The sequence below is a fragment of the Aureobasidium melanogenum genome, assembly GCF_000721775.1.
Source record: "Aureobasidium melanogenum CBS 110374 unplaced genomic scaffold scaffold_17, whole genome shotgun sequence".
In the NCBI taxonomy this organism is placed as follows: domain Eukaryota; kingdom Fungi; phylum Ascomycota; class Dothideomycetes; order Dothideales; family Saccotheciaceae; genus Aureobasidium; species Aureobasidium melanogenum.
In genome coordinates, this window is record NW_024470069.1 from 80,488 (window position 1) to 95,940 (window position 15,453).

A 15,453-nucleotide genomic window follows, 5' to 3' on the forward strand; every position below is an offset into this window, starting at 1 on the left:
TGCGTCCAAACATCTTCGCGTACCATGTAGGCGCTCAGTAGTTCCTTCTTCACAAGTTTTGGACCTGTCTATCACAGTCGTCTGCCTGTTCAGAACTAAGTATACCTCTTTTTCTCACTTCGCCTGCTCATGTGATCACGTGTACTTCTCTTGCCACAAGGCAGACATTCCATTACTTATCTCAGCAGACACTGTACAGCGCAGTTGCCTACAATTCCACACCGTCGTCATGTCTTTCAGTGCGACTGGTGTACCAAAGCCACTACAATCGCGACCCAAAAAATCGCCTATTCAACTACTCCGCTCGGCTTCTTCACCCTTTGGCAATCATCCGCGACGGAAAGCCGCGACCACACCGCAAGCTGGGGTCAAGAGAAGTCAGTCCGAGGCAAACCCCAGTAGCGAGCAACCTCTAGACAACACTGGCATTGTTACGACATTACCGCCACCGAAAGTACCACAAGATGTGGTTAGCCTCATTCGACACATTCAACAGCACACATGGACCGACATACCAGAAAGAGCAGCGGGTATGAACAGCACACGAATAGCCGAAGTCCTCAACTTTCGAAAGAACATGCCGCCAATAGTCTCAATAGCACATCTACACGCAGTCTCTACCTCGACCACAGCGACTGAGCGCCAACTAGCAACCCTGATCCACTCCGGCACCGTCAAGAAGATAAACATACCAGGAAGAGGAAAAGGTGGTTTTGCAATTGGCGAAGGTGTCATCCTAGTCGAGGATTGGATAAATACCATACAACAACACTCAGCTCTATCTCAACAACTAAAACAGAAATATGCAAAAGTGCTGGAAGAGAATACGTCCTCATACACCGTACCAGCAAGCCTATTCCAGCCAGAAGAAGTTCAAGAACTCATAGCAGCTGGATTTATGACGTCTACAAGTGTACTCAGCGGCGACCTTTTCTCGCTTCCCGGCCAGGCATCTTCTCCAGGCTCCTCATCACTAGCAAACTCATGGTCCACAGCAGCAACAGGAACCCTAGCAGCCACGGGAGGAGCCTCTGCAGTTCACCTCAACGGCGGCGGCGGCAAAGGACTAAACCTCACACCCTCAACCCCAAAATCTCCCTCTCAACAACCACAAACCCTGACATTCTCCCTTCCATACACAGGAGCATATCTCCGTCTCGTAACAGAAGCACGGACACACCTCTTCTCTCTCCTCACAAAATCATCTCCAAAGTACAAAGAAAGCACGAGGGAAATGTTGAGGGAGAGGTGGGATGGAGGGATACCGTTGGAAGACGCGCAGAGTAGAGCCAAGAGAGCTAGAGGCGAGTGGAATGGTGTGCTGCCTGGCAAGACCAAAAAGTGGAAGGCGTTCTATGGAGCGAGGTTTGAGTGGATCCTCGAAGAATGTTTGGGTAGTGGAGGGGTAGAGTGTTTCAGGACGGGGAGTGTTGGCTTGGGGGTCAGGGTTACTTGATCTATGACTTGAAAGTCAAGTCTCCCCAATCGAATGTTCATGATCATTGAAATTGTTGCAAAATTGCGGACAAGCCATGATTGTGTTTTGAAGGCAAAAGCTAGAAAGAACAGAGAAACAACCACCATTCAGAAGGGTTGGTTGGAGAAATAATGCTATCAAGATAGAAACACACACGAGTACACAATGCACCGTTTTGTCCTCTTCTACTCTTCATCGGTATCAGTGTCGGTATCCGTCTCACTCTCCGTCTCTTCCTCCTCGTCTGTTCCACTCTCTTCATCACTATCGTCATTGGCCTGCTTGATCTTTGGGCTTGTGGTCTTCTTGGTAGGTCCGCCGCGCAGAGTAGCCATTTGTCCTGCAATCGAGTCTGTTTGACAAACATTAGCATCAAGATCACGCAATGGTATAGTAAAGACAGGGTGAAAAACTTACCCTCTTCAGGCTCTGAGATATCCTCATCCTCCCACTCAGCCTCCTCGATCGAACTCGGGTCCTCAACAGAGAGAATCACATCTCTCTTGTCGTCGAAGCCAATGTAGCTGTCGCACGCAAGGTGCATCTGGAACTTGTAGTGGGCGGGTTGGGGCGGTGCTTGGAACTGCATCTTCAAAGTCTGGACGTTGAACGTGGGCTTGCCAGACTCATCGAGGATGGGCTTGTCGAAAGTGGTAAAGGTGAAGGGCGGCACGGCAACCTTTCCTTGTCGCGCGTCGGCGAGGAACAGGTGCCAGCGGGGAGAGTGGTCGCGAGAGAAGTGAGGGGCATGTGCGAGAGGAGGTTGGTGTTGCTTCTGCTCGGCAGGGTCGGGTCGCGAGTTGGCTTTGGTGTCGGTCTCGTCGGGGTCAATGTCTTCGAGGTCTGAAGGGTGGACGTCGGGGATGTTACGGGTACCAGGAGGGATGAAGCGGGCCTTGACGACAAATTGGACAAGAGAGTTGGGGATAATGTGCTTCTCGCCAGTAACCTTGAAGAAAGTACGCTCGATGACCAGACGGGGAAGCTGAGAGGCAACGCTGATGGCAGTGTCGAGCTGAGCCTTGGAGAGACCGGCAGAAGTTGCGAGTTCACGACGACGAGCGTCGGGGAAGTTCATAAAGGATTGGATGGTCAGGTGGCTGCGTTGGTCGAGTTGGTCTTCGAGAGCCTTGACGACCTTCTCGTTGAAGTGAGGAAGTTGTAGAAGAGGAGGCGATTCGGGAGCAACGGCTTGGATCAGGTTCTGCGAGGTGCGGTAGGATGCGAGGACGGGGTTGGTAAAGCCATAGGCGAGACAGACAGAAACAAAAGCCTCGTTCAGTGTGAGAGCGGTAGGGGCGAGCTGGTATTTTTCGTCGTTCAGAGTCTGGTCGTCAAGCTCAACGCGAGCTAGGTAAGCCCAGAGTAGTGCAAGAGTCTTGCGACGCACAGTGTCATCCATGTCCTGCAAGAAGTGACGGTCCTTCTCAGTCAAAACGCGACCCTCTTGAAGCAGACGCTTCTCGAGCTGTCCAGTTCCAGCATCAGCCTTGTGGCCGTGAAGCAGCGCCTCAAACTCGGTACCCGAGCTGAGCAAGTTGACAACACCGTGGTCGTCGATGCGCTCCGAGAACTCCTTGAACATGTTGCCAGCACTGCTGACCAAAATCTTCTCGCGTGTAACCTTTTGCGATCCGTACCACCAGCTGCCCACAAAGTATGGCAGCAGGATACCCAACAGAGCGCCGTAGACGAGCAAAATGTACTTTCCGTTGCCCTCGGTGATCAAGAATTGAGGCAGAGCAATGCCGAAGCTGGTGCTCTGCTTGCCGTCTGGGTTTCCGTATTCGATAAAGTTCCTGCGCACATCCTCATCCGTGAGGGCTTTGTAGGCCTTGATAACCTCGACCCAGCGCTCATTGACAGTATCGACGGTCTCGTTCTTTGCCGGGTCAGGCACGGCCTTGTCCGGATGCATGGTGACTGACAATCGGCGGTAGCGACTCTGGATTTGCTTCTCGGTTGATGACATTGGGATGCCCAGAATCTCATATGGATCCCAGATCTTGGGTGCGCTGCGTTGTGTCACTGCCATAAGGTAGACCATCAGAGCAATTGTGGTCCATCCGAGACCAGCCACAATCATTCGCTTGATCTTGCGCTCCCTCCTCTTTTGCCGTCTCCTGTGTCCGTCGATGAGGTCTGCATGTTCGGGCGTGTAGGACGACTCGATTCGCGTCGCTGTGTTTTCAAGGTCTGAATACTCAATAAGTAGCTGGCTAGATTTGGGGATTTGAATTGAGGCGCACCTTTGCTGGGTTTGAGAAGAGAGTATGTCACTGGTAGCGTGACCAGACCAGCTACTGTGACAAAGAAGAAGGGGAAGAACTGGCCCTGCTCGTCATAGTTGTATTCGGTCGACATGGCGGCGGCGGCGCCTTGCTACTGTATTCGGGTCCGAGTCGGCCAAGCTGCGAACTTGGTATTGCTGGTTGACAGCACGAAAAAGAAAGTAGTCGAGATCCGGGGTCAAACGCGCTGCGTCCTGACCAGGTCGAGTTTATAGGAAAAATAAAGGAGGGTTCTTAGAGGTGATTCGCAGCTGGAGACAGCAGAGCACATGCAATTGCGATTCGTGTCTTCTTGCCAACTTCGAAACTCACCAACGCCCGCATCATCCTTGGCGCCCATCACCTTCCATCACCCTCCATGTATCTCATTCCTGTCCATCTAAGACTCACACCGTTTACACAGTCGTTCGTATTCAAGGCTCCAGAATCATGTCTCTCGATTGGGTATCTTTGTCTGCTTCAACACTCTCCTTCCGTTACGCCTGCGCTCTAGGGAATTACATCACCACCAAAAGACCAGCCCCTTACTTGTTCTCGTACAAAGCCTTGAGCAACGAATCGTATGCTCCTCTGATCACCACCTCATTGTCCGTCTCAAAATCCAATGCGAATTTCAATCTTCTCGCTGCTTCCTTAATGCCATCGTGACCCTTTTCCTTTAACTTTGCTTCCTTGAGAATCTTACGTGAATCTGCCATTCTCTTCCAGAAACTCTGAACTTGCTTCTCATACGTCGTCTGCTCAAGCGGCACTTCATGCGGGTTGACTTTGCTTGTCACGTTGCCCAGGTACTTGTCCATCCTAGCCCATTTGTCTCCGCCGAGGTCGAGAAGATGCACCATCAGGTTTCCAGATTCACCTTCGTACGTCTTGTTGTAATCGAAGGCGTTGTACCAGAGTCTAGGCTGGTAAGTTACCCTGCTGCGGAATCTTTGGTTCTCCATGATTTGTTCAAGGGCCGCGTGATCCTTGTTCAGTGAGACGTGATGCTTCCTGTCTGTAAGAGGCACTGCAAGCACTTGTATCAAAAACTCCAGAGACCAGCTATCGACCTTCAAGAAGAAAACACCGCCGTTGAAGTAGCCATCATCGTCATGAGTTGCGATCAAGTTGATCTCCTCATCCGGAGGGGGCATGAAGAGCTCCAGCGGAATTTGCTGATTCAACACGAGTGTGTCCGGATCAACCCAGCTGCTCAAGTCAGTCCATACTCTCTGGTCAGGAAAGCCGAAACAACTTACGCCAGCCACTGCGCACGCTCATCCCACGGCTTGGCCAATTCTTCAACGAGAACAGACATCAGATACGCTGGCTTGGCCAAAAAGCTTGCATGGATACGTTCTCGTAGTACCTGCATCTGATATCCATGCAAGGCATTGTGCCGTTCGTGGGTCGCAAGAGCAGCTTCATAAAGATAATTCGGTTCGCCGAAAAGTGCCGATACCTTCTTGATGCGAATTGACGGAGAGCGTTTCGGTCCTGAAGAACTTCCAAATCTGTGTCCGCGGATTGAAAGTGGAATATCATGTATGCTAGGGGTTCTCTGCAGCGATTGCAGCAAAGTTATTACCCCTAATGAGATGAGGACGACCAGAGCCAATAGGCGACACTATTCATGTGATTAGTCGACATGTCGCAGAAGCAGCATTACTCTGCTGGGTCAAATACTGCATTTTGCTGTCAGCAATGCTGTGTGATACAAAGTCTCGACACAGAAAATGATAATCGAGTTGCTTACCCTGAGCTCCCACGCGTGCAGCCATCGTCCGTGCTTGCGGCATGCTTACGAACGATCCAAGACGTGTGTTTTCCGCCCTCGACTTGAGAAGTAGAAAAGAAAGTCAACAACTTTGTGATGGATCTTTCCTTCCCTGTTTGCGCGACACAGCACAGAGCAAACGGACACAAGCACATCTTTCAGCAATCGGTTTTCGTCAAACCGTCGCCCCTATCGAGCACTCCTCTCTGGGCCTTGGCAACGCTTCCATAACCAAGCGCTGTCAAGTTCGTGGGGCTCTGTGAGGCTGAAGAGTCAGCGTGGGCTGGCTGAACACGCCTATTGTAGCTTGCAGAACCACTCGCGGAGTCGCTCCTGACCTCCTGAACCTAATCGTCCATCGCCCATTTCGGTAATGCTCTAGAAACTAGGTGGGTGGACCCACCTACATCCTTCGTCTCTATGTAACTCTCAATAGTCGCACTGGGTGTGCAGACAAGATGGTCTCTGATCACGATCAGGGGGAGAGTACTCGTAAACATCCGAAAAGGAATCAGAACGTCTGCGTGGGTATTAAGAATGTCTTGGAATTTGATGATACAAGAAGTTAATAAAAAGTCATGCGAGGAATGGCCGGCCTTTGGGCTCTTTTTGGCATGTCTCGAATGGTGTGCATCATGTGCACACCTTGCCAGCTCTGAACCCTTGCTTGGTCCTTGGTATCTTCGAAATGCAGCAATAATGATAATAATAGTGAAGAGAACACATCGAAAATCGATGGCGGACGCCGTGAAACCGAACCATGCGCCGATGATCCTGCATTTGCCTATTCGAGTAAACCCCTGCCATGCCAATGGTAATCCAGATTTGCCGAAACGCCGTGTGTCGAATGCCGCTAATTGAAAGACAAGTGTGTAAAAGGTGAAAGATCATGGTCGTTACTTCACATTGCGACTCTTGCCCTTTTTAGGTGGAGCCGCTGATGTGATTTTGCTGGTCTGTATTAATTCGCCAATGTACCTGATGGAATATTAGCAAAGGCAGAGATGTATGTAGCGAAGAGTACTCACGATTGGAGGAATTTGTTGCCGCCTTCGAGCTTTTCGTGCTCAATCTTGACAGCTTCGACACGGTCGACAATTGCCATGAGACTTGCTCTGAGTGCTTGTGCTTGCCTGAGGAACGCATTGTTAGCATGGCGATACTAAGCTTGTACAAGGTTCCGGATTTGCGACATACTCGATGAGATTCCGTCGAGCATCCTCGCCCAGCTTCTCGATGACTTCGCTCGTTCGTCTGGGGCTCATGCTTCGAACATCATCAGGCTCGTATTCTTCTTCGCCAGGTGCCATCTCGACACGCGGGCTGTCTCTAGGGATAATCATGGTGCCGCTGCTTTTACGACTTCCAAGTTTAGGTCTGGTGGCGTCTAAGCGACCGCGAGTAGGTATATCGTTGTCGGATGACGTAGTTGAAAGAGGTGGGGAGATAGAGTGGTTTGAAGGAGGTTCACTTAGAGCCTCGATGGGAGCAGAGTCGACAGTGTATTGTGCGTATGCAAGCGATGTCATATTGTGGTGGAAGGGTCGTTTGTAGTAGATGATGTCTGACTTGTACGACAAAGTGCAGACAATGGATCGAGATGACACAAGTGACGATGAGCAGTAGTGGTGGTGTTTACAGCGGTGTGTAGTGTTTGATTAGATGAGTGAGATGGCGGATTTCGGAGAGGTCGGCGCTAAGAGGAGATTCGTAGCGCGTGAAACACCATGTCTTCCTTGAGGGATGTAGTCGGGAGAAGTATTGATGTGCAAGGCGGCGGAGAGAAGGAGGCTCAGCTGGCAGTCGGTAGAGGCCGAAGAGTGAGCAAGGAAAAGGAAGTGGAACTGTCAAAAGCAGATGCTTCGTTGAAAAGACAATTGGACGAGTCGCGGGACCAAGAGCGATGAGCGCCCAAGCTCGGCTACTGCGAACAAGACCCGTCGTCATATATGCGGGTCCGTGAGCCCTTAGCCTCAAATCCCATCTCTCCCTGCCTGCGAGCCAGCTCCATCCAGTCCATCTGGCCCTGTCAGATGAACACAATCAACGGCCCCAGTCAGCTGAGAAATTTGGAATCCCCTGCCGGGCGTGCTCTAGAGTCTGCAATTGTCAATACCGTACTCGCACACCGGCAACTCTGTATAACGCGACCCGCTCCCCTGTGTTGGTCGCGCAAGCAGGAAGCGCCAGAGCTTACAGGCCTTGTCATGCTGATCTGCCATCCTGTGCAGTAGCATCCGATAAAGATCTGCCCTCCCTGACCACACCCCATTGCAACACAGTGCCCCCAACCTGCCGCCGGCTGATTCATGCTCCCCGCGGCCTTGCCTATCCTCTATCCAGGGTTCATCTGAACCTGAATTTGTGCCATAGAAATGTCATGACTTTGCCTCAAATCGTCCGCGTGAACAAAGGGCCACGACACAGGATCGTCCTTGATTTCTGTCGCTGACCCGCAGATACTGAGTCCTCTCGGACCGTCTACCACCTTGCCCTCGTTCAATCAACTCCACTCTTTACGGACCCGATGTGTGCTGCCGGCTTGGCTGTACCCTCTCTGCTTCTTACAGATATTGACACATGCGAGTCGCGAGATTGGTTCAATCAACTCTGCTCCTTGGCTACTACGTGACTACGTCTGCTGTTTCACTCGATTGTTGGAAGGTGACCCTCTCTCTCAGAAAAGCCCCGTCAACGCTCTTCCACCAACGGCGCTTCCTCGAACGCCGTCTTCGCGTTCCTTTCCGACAACCTTTTTTTTTGGATATCACGCATCAATTCCATCGAACTCTCCTCACATCTTGTCAGACGTGTGCCAAGCTTCCATTTCGTTGTCTGTCACAACCTCATCTGCAACCACGTTCGTCGTTCAGGTTTGTATGTCGATCAGTCCTCATAAGGCTTCGTTTTGGTCTTGTTGCGCTCCGCGTTTCCGCCGCCCGATTCCGTTTCGCGCCGAAGTAAGAGCCTGTAGACATGACTCAAATGTCAATTCTCCTTGTCTCTTTTCACCGCCGCTCCACCACTTCGGAGCTGCCTGTCCGCAGAAAAACTTTCTCACCCCTCTTTGCTGATCATCATCTTTGCAAGAAGCGAACGACGTTCATGAGGACATAGGGTAAACTCAAAACCGGGCTTTGTAGCCGAGCTTCAATACCAAGTCAGGAGCTGCATCTTGGTCCTCTGCTCAGGGTCATGTCCATTTGAGTGAGCCCTACACGTGATTGAATAGATCGTGGCCACCTCTTTCCAATTTCCCAGTCGTCGAGACAACAGGACGACTTTCAAGGCAATATTCCAGAACGTCAAAACGGCCAAGCAAGCACGATAAGATGTCATGGAAACGCGTGCGCGCCGTACCCGGCTTGACCGTTCAAGTCCGGATTCAGAAACGGTTGCCATGTTTTTCAATCGGCGGTCTCAGGGTTGGCAACCGAGACAGACTTGCGACAGTGGCTTTGAGTCTCTCCATTCTGCCATGCCTTGCCTAAATTCTCTGAATACTGAGCTGCCACACTTTGACCAAAGAACGATGGTGGTAGTCGTCATAGACGAGGACATGTTTTAGGTGTGGTCAAACTTTCGTCCGGTTAAGACGAGAGCAAGGTCTACGGCAAGATCACCCACTGCAGTGACACGGCGCAAACCATCCCTTACAATACTCTGCTTGAAGTGTTCCCCCACGGGCATCTAGCCGCTTCAGCTACGACGATTGCGCCTTATTGGGGCGGGATCTCGCAAGATAATGTCGACATCGATGAAGTATGCTACTCATTGTTCAATACCGCTATTTGGAAGTAGCGGCTTCAGCTCCGAGCTGTTTTCAGTGGTCAGCCGAAGCAACCGCAAATTCAGCTCTTGTGCTTCCTCGGACCGAACATCAAGCGACGACCGCAAACTTGGTGATACACAAGTTCCAACGTTTCCTTGAACGCGAGAATACCGCCATCCGCCGTTTTTACCATGCCAACTTTCAAATGCCTCCATCGAGATCTATATATTTGATGTTGGCGGCCTGACATTGACAGAAAGACCATCATGGAACGATCGTACAGCTGAACCGCCGCCAAAGCACAAGCAGCGCCAGGGCTCCCGTGCGATCCAGATGTGGCTGAAGCAAGCCTCCCCCAGGAAAATGTCTCCGTGACGGGGACCGTGTACAATTGCGCTGTTGTATATGCGGACCAAAGCCGCACTGTAAGCAACATGTTTATCACAGCTTCAGCTCAGGAGACAAATATCGCTACGAAAATATCCAGGATGTGTGAGGAACAACATTATCGCAAGATCGCAAAGCCCGCGGAATGACCTACGTGCAAGAGAGCAAGTGGCATGGTATGGAGCTTGCATCTTTAGCAAACAACAATAACAGCCCGCAAATTGCATACCCCAGCTTTTTTCGTCATGTGCAATGGCGCAGTTCTCTGCACGAGCGAAACCCGAAATCACCGGTGTCACGATCAAATCTCCCTTTCCTTGAATAGCCCCTGAACCTCATCCGGGATCCAGATCGTCTTTCCTGGGGATGAGGAAATCCTGAAATGGCAAGCGACGCGTACACATCTACTTTCGTTTCTATTCCCTCGGAGCAAGTTCCATGTAAAGCTTCCATTCTTGGTGTGGCTGTTCAGTTGTCAAATTACAAAATCGGAACCTCGGAACCACGAATGATGCACTCGCGATATTATTGCCGTAATACTCATGCCGCGGATGACCAAGGTTCATTAACAATCTTTTGACTGATACACAACACGCAAGATGGCAAGGATGATTGAGTGAGTGGTTATTGCTGATGACAACAACAGTCAAAGCGAACCCATCATAAAACAAACTCTGTTCTATTTATACCGATATAGTATAGGGGCATCAGGACTTCGCTCATAATCATCATCATCCATCATCAAGACATTAATCCATTAACGTTGCGAGAATCCTCCCTGCACCAGCATATATCGCAAGTGGTATGGTCTACCAGACTTGCTGGTTGATCTCTTATTTGAGAACAGGGTCATTCCCACAGCAACAAGGTAAACCGCCGAAACAAATCTGCCGGGCATCCCGTCAACGTAGATACATCTATTCTTCACTATTGTTGCATGACAACAGCATTTCCTCAGAACACACTGTAGGTAGGCCATATCATCGACGCGTCATGCTCTGAGAGATCACACTGAAGATCTTGGTGAATGCAACATCGTAACGACTGACAAAGTGGGTCATCCAACCAAGAAGGTGTCATTGTCATGTCCAGCAGTGGCAAACGGTAAGCAGCCTTTAGGCAGACATATCGCTGGTGGCAAAGACCCAGTTGTCGTACGACTTGCAAGTTCGGCATCTTTAGCACCTCAGCCTCCTTGCTGGGAGCCTTTTCGAGTCCGAGCTTGGAGAGTCAGAACTCGTGATGCTGAGCAGACTCGTGACATGGGAAACGGTTTTAGCATCGGTCGGTTGTCGCCCGTGAGGTTTTCCATGTGACATGCAGACGTCCTTCTTGCAACGTCGCGGTCATGCCTCTGTTCTCTCAGCTTGACTGTGCTTCGATTGCATGGATCTTCCTTGCGTGGTCCTTTTCATATGAAAAACGGGTTGGGTCCAAAAATTGAGTGGCTCAAGATTTCATGCCTGTGAATTGTTCATGGGTCTTCGTAGTCGACTCCATCAAAGAGGTCCAGGACAACCTGAAGCATCAGAGGGCAGAGGTCTCCAGACTCGTCGCCCTCCTCGGCACCATAGTATTGTGTGTGCCTGGTTCCGTGCTGCTCGCTCGAGTGGTAGGGGAGGCTGTTGTATTTCGAATTGCAAAAGGCAGATTGCTGGTAAGCGAAAGTCATATTGTCGTCGAACACACTTTGAACAGGCATGAGTGGAGTAGAAAGAGGTGGCATAGCGAGGGCTTGATGGTGAGTTCTCTTGTTCGCTCTCAGTCTGGTTCGACGTCTATTGTGTAGTTTGCCCATTCTCAAATATCGATCGAGGTAAGAGGTGTGATACGAGGAAAAGAAGAAGAAAAGAAAAAGGTAGAGGTTCAAAAAGAAAGGATAGGTCTACTACTCATGACTACTACCTGAGTCTTATACATATCATTTTTCCTAGAGGAAATGTTGTTCCAGTCATCCCGAAGTCGCTGATCGCCACCTGTATGGAAGCCTAGAGAACCTTTGGGCCGCAACCAACCGCAACAAACCACTTTTCGCAAGACGTCGCGAGATAGCACGCCAGTGCAGTGACTCATTCCTCCAGAGTCTGGAGTCTTCTCTGGGGTTCCGCACAGACCACCTAAGAGTGTTCTGGCGATTTCTCCAACCAAGACGATGGTCTTGGGATGTTTGTATCGAGCTGCTGCCTGGGTATACCATTTGTAGAGTCATCTTTTTGGGAGTACCGGTCAGTGGTAGTCATGGCGTTTGTTTGTCATCATCGTTCATGGCGATGGAAGCAGGTAGTAACGCCATCTCTGCTGCCTTCCTTACTCGTCGAGTCATACTATACGATTGCTGTTTCCGTGGTTTGACACATTCACGTGTCGAACATGGATACTGAGACAGGAAGACTGAGAGCATGAGAGGTCGTGGTTGTCTCGCAAAGACAAAGTAGTTGTAGGGAGAAAAAAGGGCAGGGTGCACTTTCCATCAATCCTAGGATTTTCGTCGGCCCGACTTCTCCAAAGCATCTCCGACCAAAAAATCGACTTTATAGATTCAATATCTCACAAGAATCAGAAACAAACGACAAAGATGTCGCCCGCCACTGCAAAACAACTGGCTTCTTCAGGACTCTCGCTGCCTAGCGACACGTACATCTACTCATTGGCTCGCTTAGCGACATCTTGTGCTGCCATCACATCCGATGATTCGCTTCGCTACTTCGATCCTACGAACCTCTCGCTTGTGCATACCGTTTCTAAGGCTCACGAGGGAATCACATGTTTGAAAGCGACGTCGGATGGCAAAGGGCTGGTGACGGCGGGGAGAGATGGCACAGTCAGATGCTGGGATGAGAGGGCAAAATCTGCTGGAGTGAAGATGGCTGACCGTAAGTTCTCTTCTTCCATTTGTTGCTGCCTAGCTCCTACAGCACGATGACTGATTCTATTCAGCTCGCGGAGCCGGTATCTCTGCGTTGGCTTGCCGTGACACATTCGTTGCTGCAGGCACCGAAAGTACCAAGGAAGGATTGGGTGATGTTAGCGTGCTTTTGTGGTAGGTCCATCATTCTTCACGATGAAGTCTTACTGAGAACTTTCAGGGACACACGGAATACTTCCAAGCCACTGCAGGCATATACCGAGAGTCACACCGATACAGTCACCCAAATTGCTTTCCACCCAACACAACAAAACACCTTGCTTTCGGGATCTACCGATGGTCTAGTATCACTATTCGATACAACGATCTCGGATGAAGATGATGCTCTGGTTCAAGTGCTGAACCATTACGGTGCTGTGCACTGTGCTGGTTTCCTGAATGCTGAAGAAGTTTACGCCGTCAGCACAGATGAACAGCTCTCAGTGTATACCTTGAGCAATCCTACTGACGCCGAAGATGCCACTCTGCCCGTAACTGCATTTGGAGATGTCAGAGAACAGTTGAAGAGTAGTTATGTCGTTGACGTTTTCCCCAACTCGCCCTCAGCTTATATTGCTGCTGGAGACACCACGTGAGTTCTAGTATGGCGAAACTTTCGAAAGATCGTTGCTGATATGTTTTTACAGTTCGTCTCGCCTTACTCTGGTTCCACTAAACCCTAGCTGGTCATTCGATATGACTGGCACGATGGAGTTTCCTGGAGCTCATGGAGACGAAATCGTTCGCGACTTCCTTATCGACAACCATGTATGTCATATTCTATAACTCTTGAAGGTTGCGAAACTGACTCATGATCACAGAACCAACGAGTCATCACCTGTGGCGAGGACGGCCAAGTCCGCCTATGGGCACAAGAAGCACAACCACAGGCAGCATCAGCGGACGCCATGGACATTGACAAAAAGAAAAAGCGCAAGGACAAGAAGAAGAAGGATAGATTTAACCCATACTAGAAGTATTTACAAACCTATAAAAAGCAAAGGGGATTGCGAACTCTGTTCTTCTAGTCTCTATAGTTGAGCAGCTTCTGTGTTGTCTGCCCAGACTTCTGTCTCTTTTCTGTCTGCATATCATTGCCTATCCCTGTTTCATTATGTATTCCTCTATCTTCAATCCTCTTATTCCAAATTCCCTATCTCCTTTCTCATTTCCTTGTCCATCACTCTTTGCAATTCATCAGGTGGTAACCTATGAGTCAGGGCCGTGTCTTTTAAGACATCTTTTGATGCACTTGTCGTAGATTTTGTCGTAGGAAGGAGCCCAAAGCCTAATAAGCCCACAGTCAGCCCGATGCACCTTTGGATAACCACGGATGAGTTTACTTACTGAGCCAAGGCTTTGCAACCCATTATGACATTGTCGCTTGAACAGTAAGGCCTCTTGTGACCCTCCGATCTCTCTGTGAGATTCAAGTTGGCGGCGTTGGCGATGACAGAGGTTTGGTTGCGAATAGTGTCGATGGCAGTATCGATCACATCGTTGATGGCTTGGTTCAGAGCAGCGTCATCAGGCACAGTGTCATCGTCAGCTCTCTTTACCATACCCTTATCCTCGCCATCCGGGAAAAGAGGATGTTTCTTGTGACATTTTTCATGACACTTGTGCTCGCACTTTTTCTTTCCAATTCCGAAAATCAAGTCATGATGGCTGTGAGTTGCATATGTCAGCGTCAACATTCAAAGATAGCTAGCAAGAGTAACGAAAAAACACTTACGCGCATTTTTGTCTGCACTTGTACATTTGGAGTTCACTCGAGCAGTAGTGGTCGATGCGTGGATGGTGATGCTCTTCCTTAGGCCCAGCAATTTCAGTAGCAGAAGCTTCAACAGCCTTTGTGACAGTGGGAGTGGTAATTCTGAAAGAAGTAGAGAATGTCTGTGTGCTGTCATCTCTCTTGACCATCTCGCCATCAGGGTGCACAGGATGCTTCTTGTGACACTTGGCATGGCACTTCTTCATGCACTTTTGGAAACCGCCGAGAATGTGGATACTGTTGATTGGGTGTTAGCCTAGCCCAGAAACAATATAATAGGTAGCTACGATGGAAAAGGTTGAAGAAAACAATCAAAAACTTACCCGCATTTGACTCTGCATTTGGCGACTTGGCTGGTCTTTTGGCAGAAGTGATCGAGATGTGGATGGTGAGTCTCGCGTTCGTCCTCGTCTTCGGGCTTAGATGTTTGAGTGGCGGCCAAGTTAGAAGTCTTAGAAGCGACAGTGGGAGTGCCATTCCTCCAGACAGTAGCAAATGTCTTGGTACCAGCACCCTCAGCCTGAAGCTCAGTAGGCCAACGAGCAACATGAGTAATAGTTCTGGTAACAGTCTTGAATCCAGATTTCTTGCTAGTGGTGGAAGCACCAGTTTTCTTGCCAGTAGAAGAAGCATCAGCCTTCTTCGTAGTCTTGGTCTTAAGAGCAGTCTTACTCCTACAAGCAGCGGCCTTTTCCTCAGCAGCCATGATCCTATCATACTCCTCGACTGTAATATCGTAGTAACGGTGATTGTGGTAGATCAGTCTGTCCAGACCCTTCTCACGACGACATCTTTGGACACAACTGATGAAGTCGCTGTCCCATTTACACCCGAGATCGCTCAAGAAATCGCCACACGAAATTTTGTCGACGGGTCGAGGCATGACTGGATCGCCACAGGCATCAGGATCTGGGTTGGCTGCGGCCAGAAGACCGAAGCTGATTGTGACGAGGAGCAAGGCTAGCAACTTCATCGTGAAAGGCAGTTGACGAGAAGTGTTGTTGTGGTAGGTTTCGTTGATATAGTCAGTTGAGCAGGTAGGTTCTCTTTGACTATGTCAGTGGTATTTGAAGAGAAGAGAGGTTCAT

General features: G+C 49.9%; 7 protein-coding genes across 7 annotated transcripts; 2 read left to right on the top strand and 5 right to left on the bottom strand.

Annotated features, from left to right (window-relative positions):
• Positions 1–229: 229 nt before the first annotated feature.
• Positions 230–1,456, top strand: M437DRAFT_76833 (uncharacterized protein; the record flags this gene model as incomplete). The annotated part of the gene is made up of 1 exon (XM_041026691.1): positions 230–1,456. One exon carries the CDS (start codon positions 230–232, stop codon positions 1,454–1,456), a length of 1,227 nt encoding a protein of 408 aa, XP_040877887.1.
• A 206-nt stretch (positions 1,457–1,662) lies between these two features.
• M437DRAFT_76834 (molecular chaperone) lies at positions 1,663–3,841 on the bottom strand (the record flags this gene model as incomplete). The annotated part of the gene is made up of 3 exons (XM_041026692.1): positions 1,663–1,829; positions 1,895–3,673; positions 3,727–3,841. The coding sequence occupies 3 exons, from the start codon at positions 3,839–3,841 to the stop codon at positions 1,663–1,665; spliced, it is 2,061 nt and encodes a 686-aa protein (XP_040877888.1).
• Positions 3,842–4,292: 451 nt separating this feature from the next.
• On the bottom strand, positions 4,293–5,549 carry M437DRAFT_76835 (uncharacterized protein; the record flags this gene model as incomplete). The annotated part of the gene is made up of 3 exons (XM_041026693.1): positions 4,293–4,959; positions 5,010–5,377; positions 5,520–5,549. The coding sequence occupies 3 exons, from the start codon at positions 5,547–5,549 to the stop codon at positions 4,293–4,295; spliced, it is 1,065 nt and encodes a 354-aa protein (XP_040877889.1).
• Positions 5,550–6,423: 874 nt separating this feature from the next.
• On the bottom strand, positions 6,424–7,056 carry M437DRAFT_52937 (uncharacterized protein; the record flags this gene model as incomplete). The annotated part of the gene is made up of 3 exons (XM_041022445.1): positions 6,424–6,505; positions 6,556–6,660; positions 6,725–7,056. 3 exons carry the CDS (start codon positions 7,054–7,056, stop codon positions 6,424–6,426), a joined length of 519 nt encoding a protein of 172 aa, XP_040877890.1.
• A 4,104-nt stretch (positions 7,057–11,160) lies between these two features.
• M437DRAFT_53014 (uncharacterized protein) lies at positions 11,161–11,484 on the bottom strand (the record flags this gene model as incomplete). Its single annotated transcript, XM_041022459.1, has 1 exon — positions 11,161–11,484. The coding sequence occupies one exon, from the start codon at positions 11,482–11,484 to the stop codon at positions 11,161–11,163; it is 324 nt and encodes a 107-aa protein (XP_040877891.1).
• Positions 11,485–12,357: 873 nt separating this feature from the next.
• Positions 12,358–13,463, top strand: M437DRAFT_9821 (WD40 repeat-like protein; the record flags this gene model as incomplete). Its single annotated transcript, XM_041029117.1, has 5 exons — positions 12,358–12,559; positions 12,624–12,726; positions 12,773–13,183; positions 13,239–13,359; positions 13,413–13,463. Coding segments are annotated over 5 exons (888 nt in total), but the record flags the coding sequence as incomplete, so codon positions are not given.
• Positions 13,464–13,800: 337 nt separating this feature from the next.
• On the bottom strand, positions 13,801–15,338 carry M437DRAFT_67654 (uncharacterized protein; the record flags this gene model as incomplete). The annotated part of the gene is made up of 4 exons (XM_041024978.1): positions 13,801–13,879; positions 13,939–14,259; positions 14,327–14,602; positions 14,689–15,338. The coding sequence occupies 4 exons, from the start codon at positions 15,336–15,338 to the stop codon at positions 13,801–13,803; spliced, it is 1,326 nt and encodes a 441-aa protein (XP_040877893.1).
• Positions 15,339–15,453: the final 115 nt, after the last annotated feature.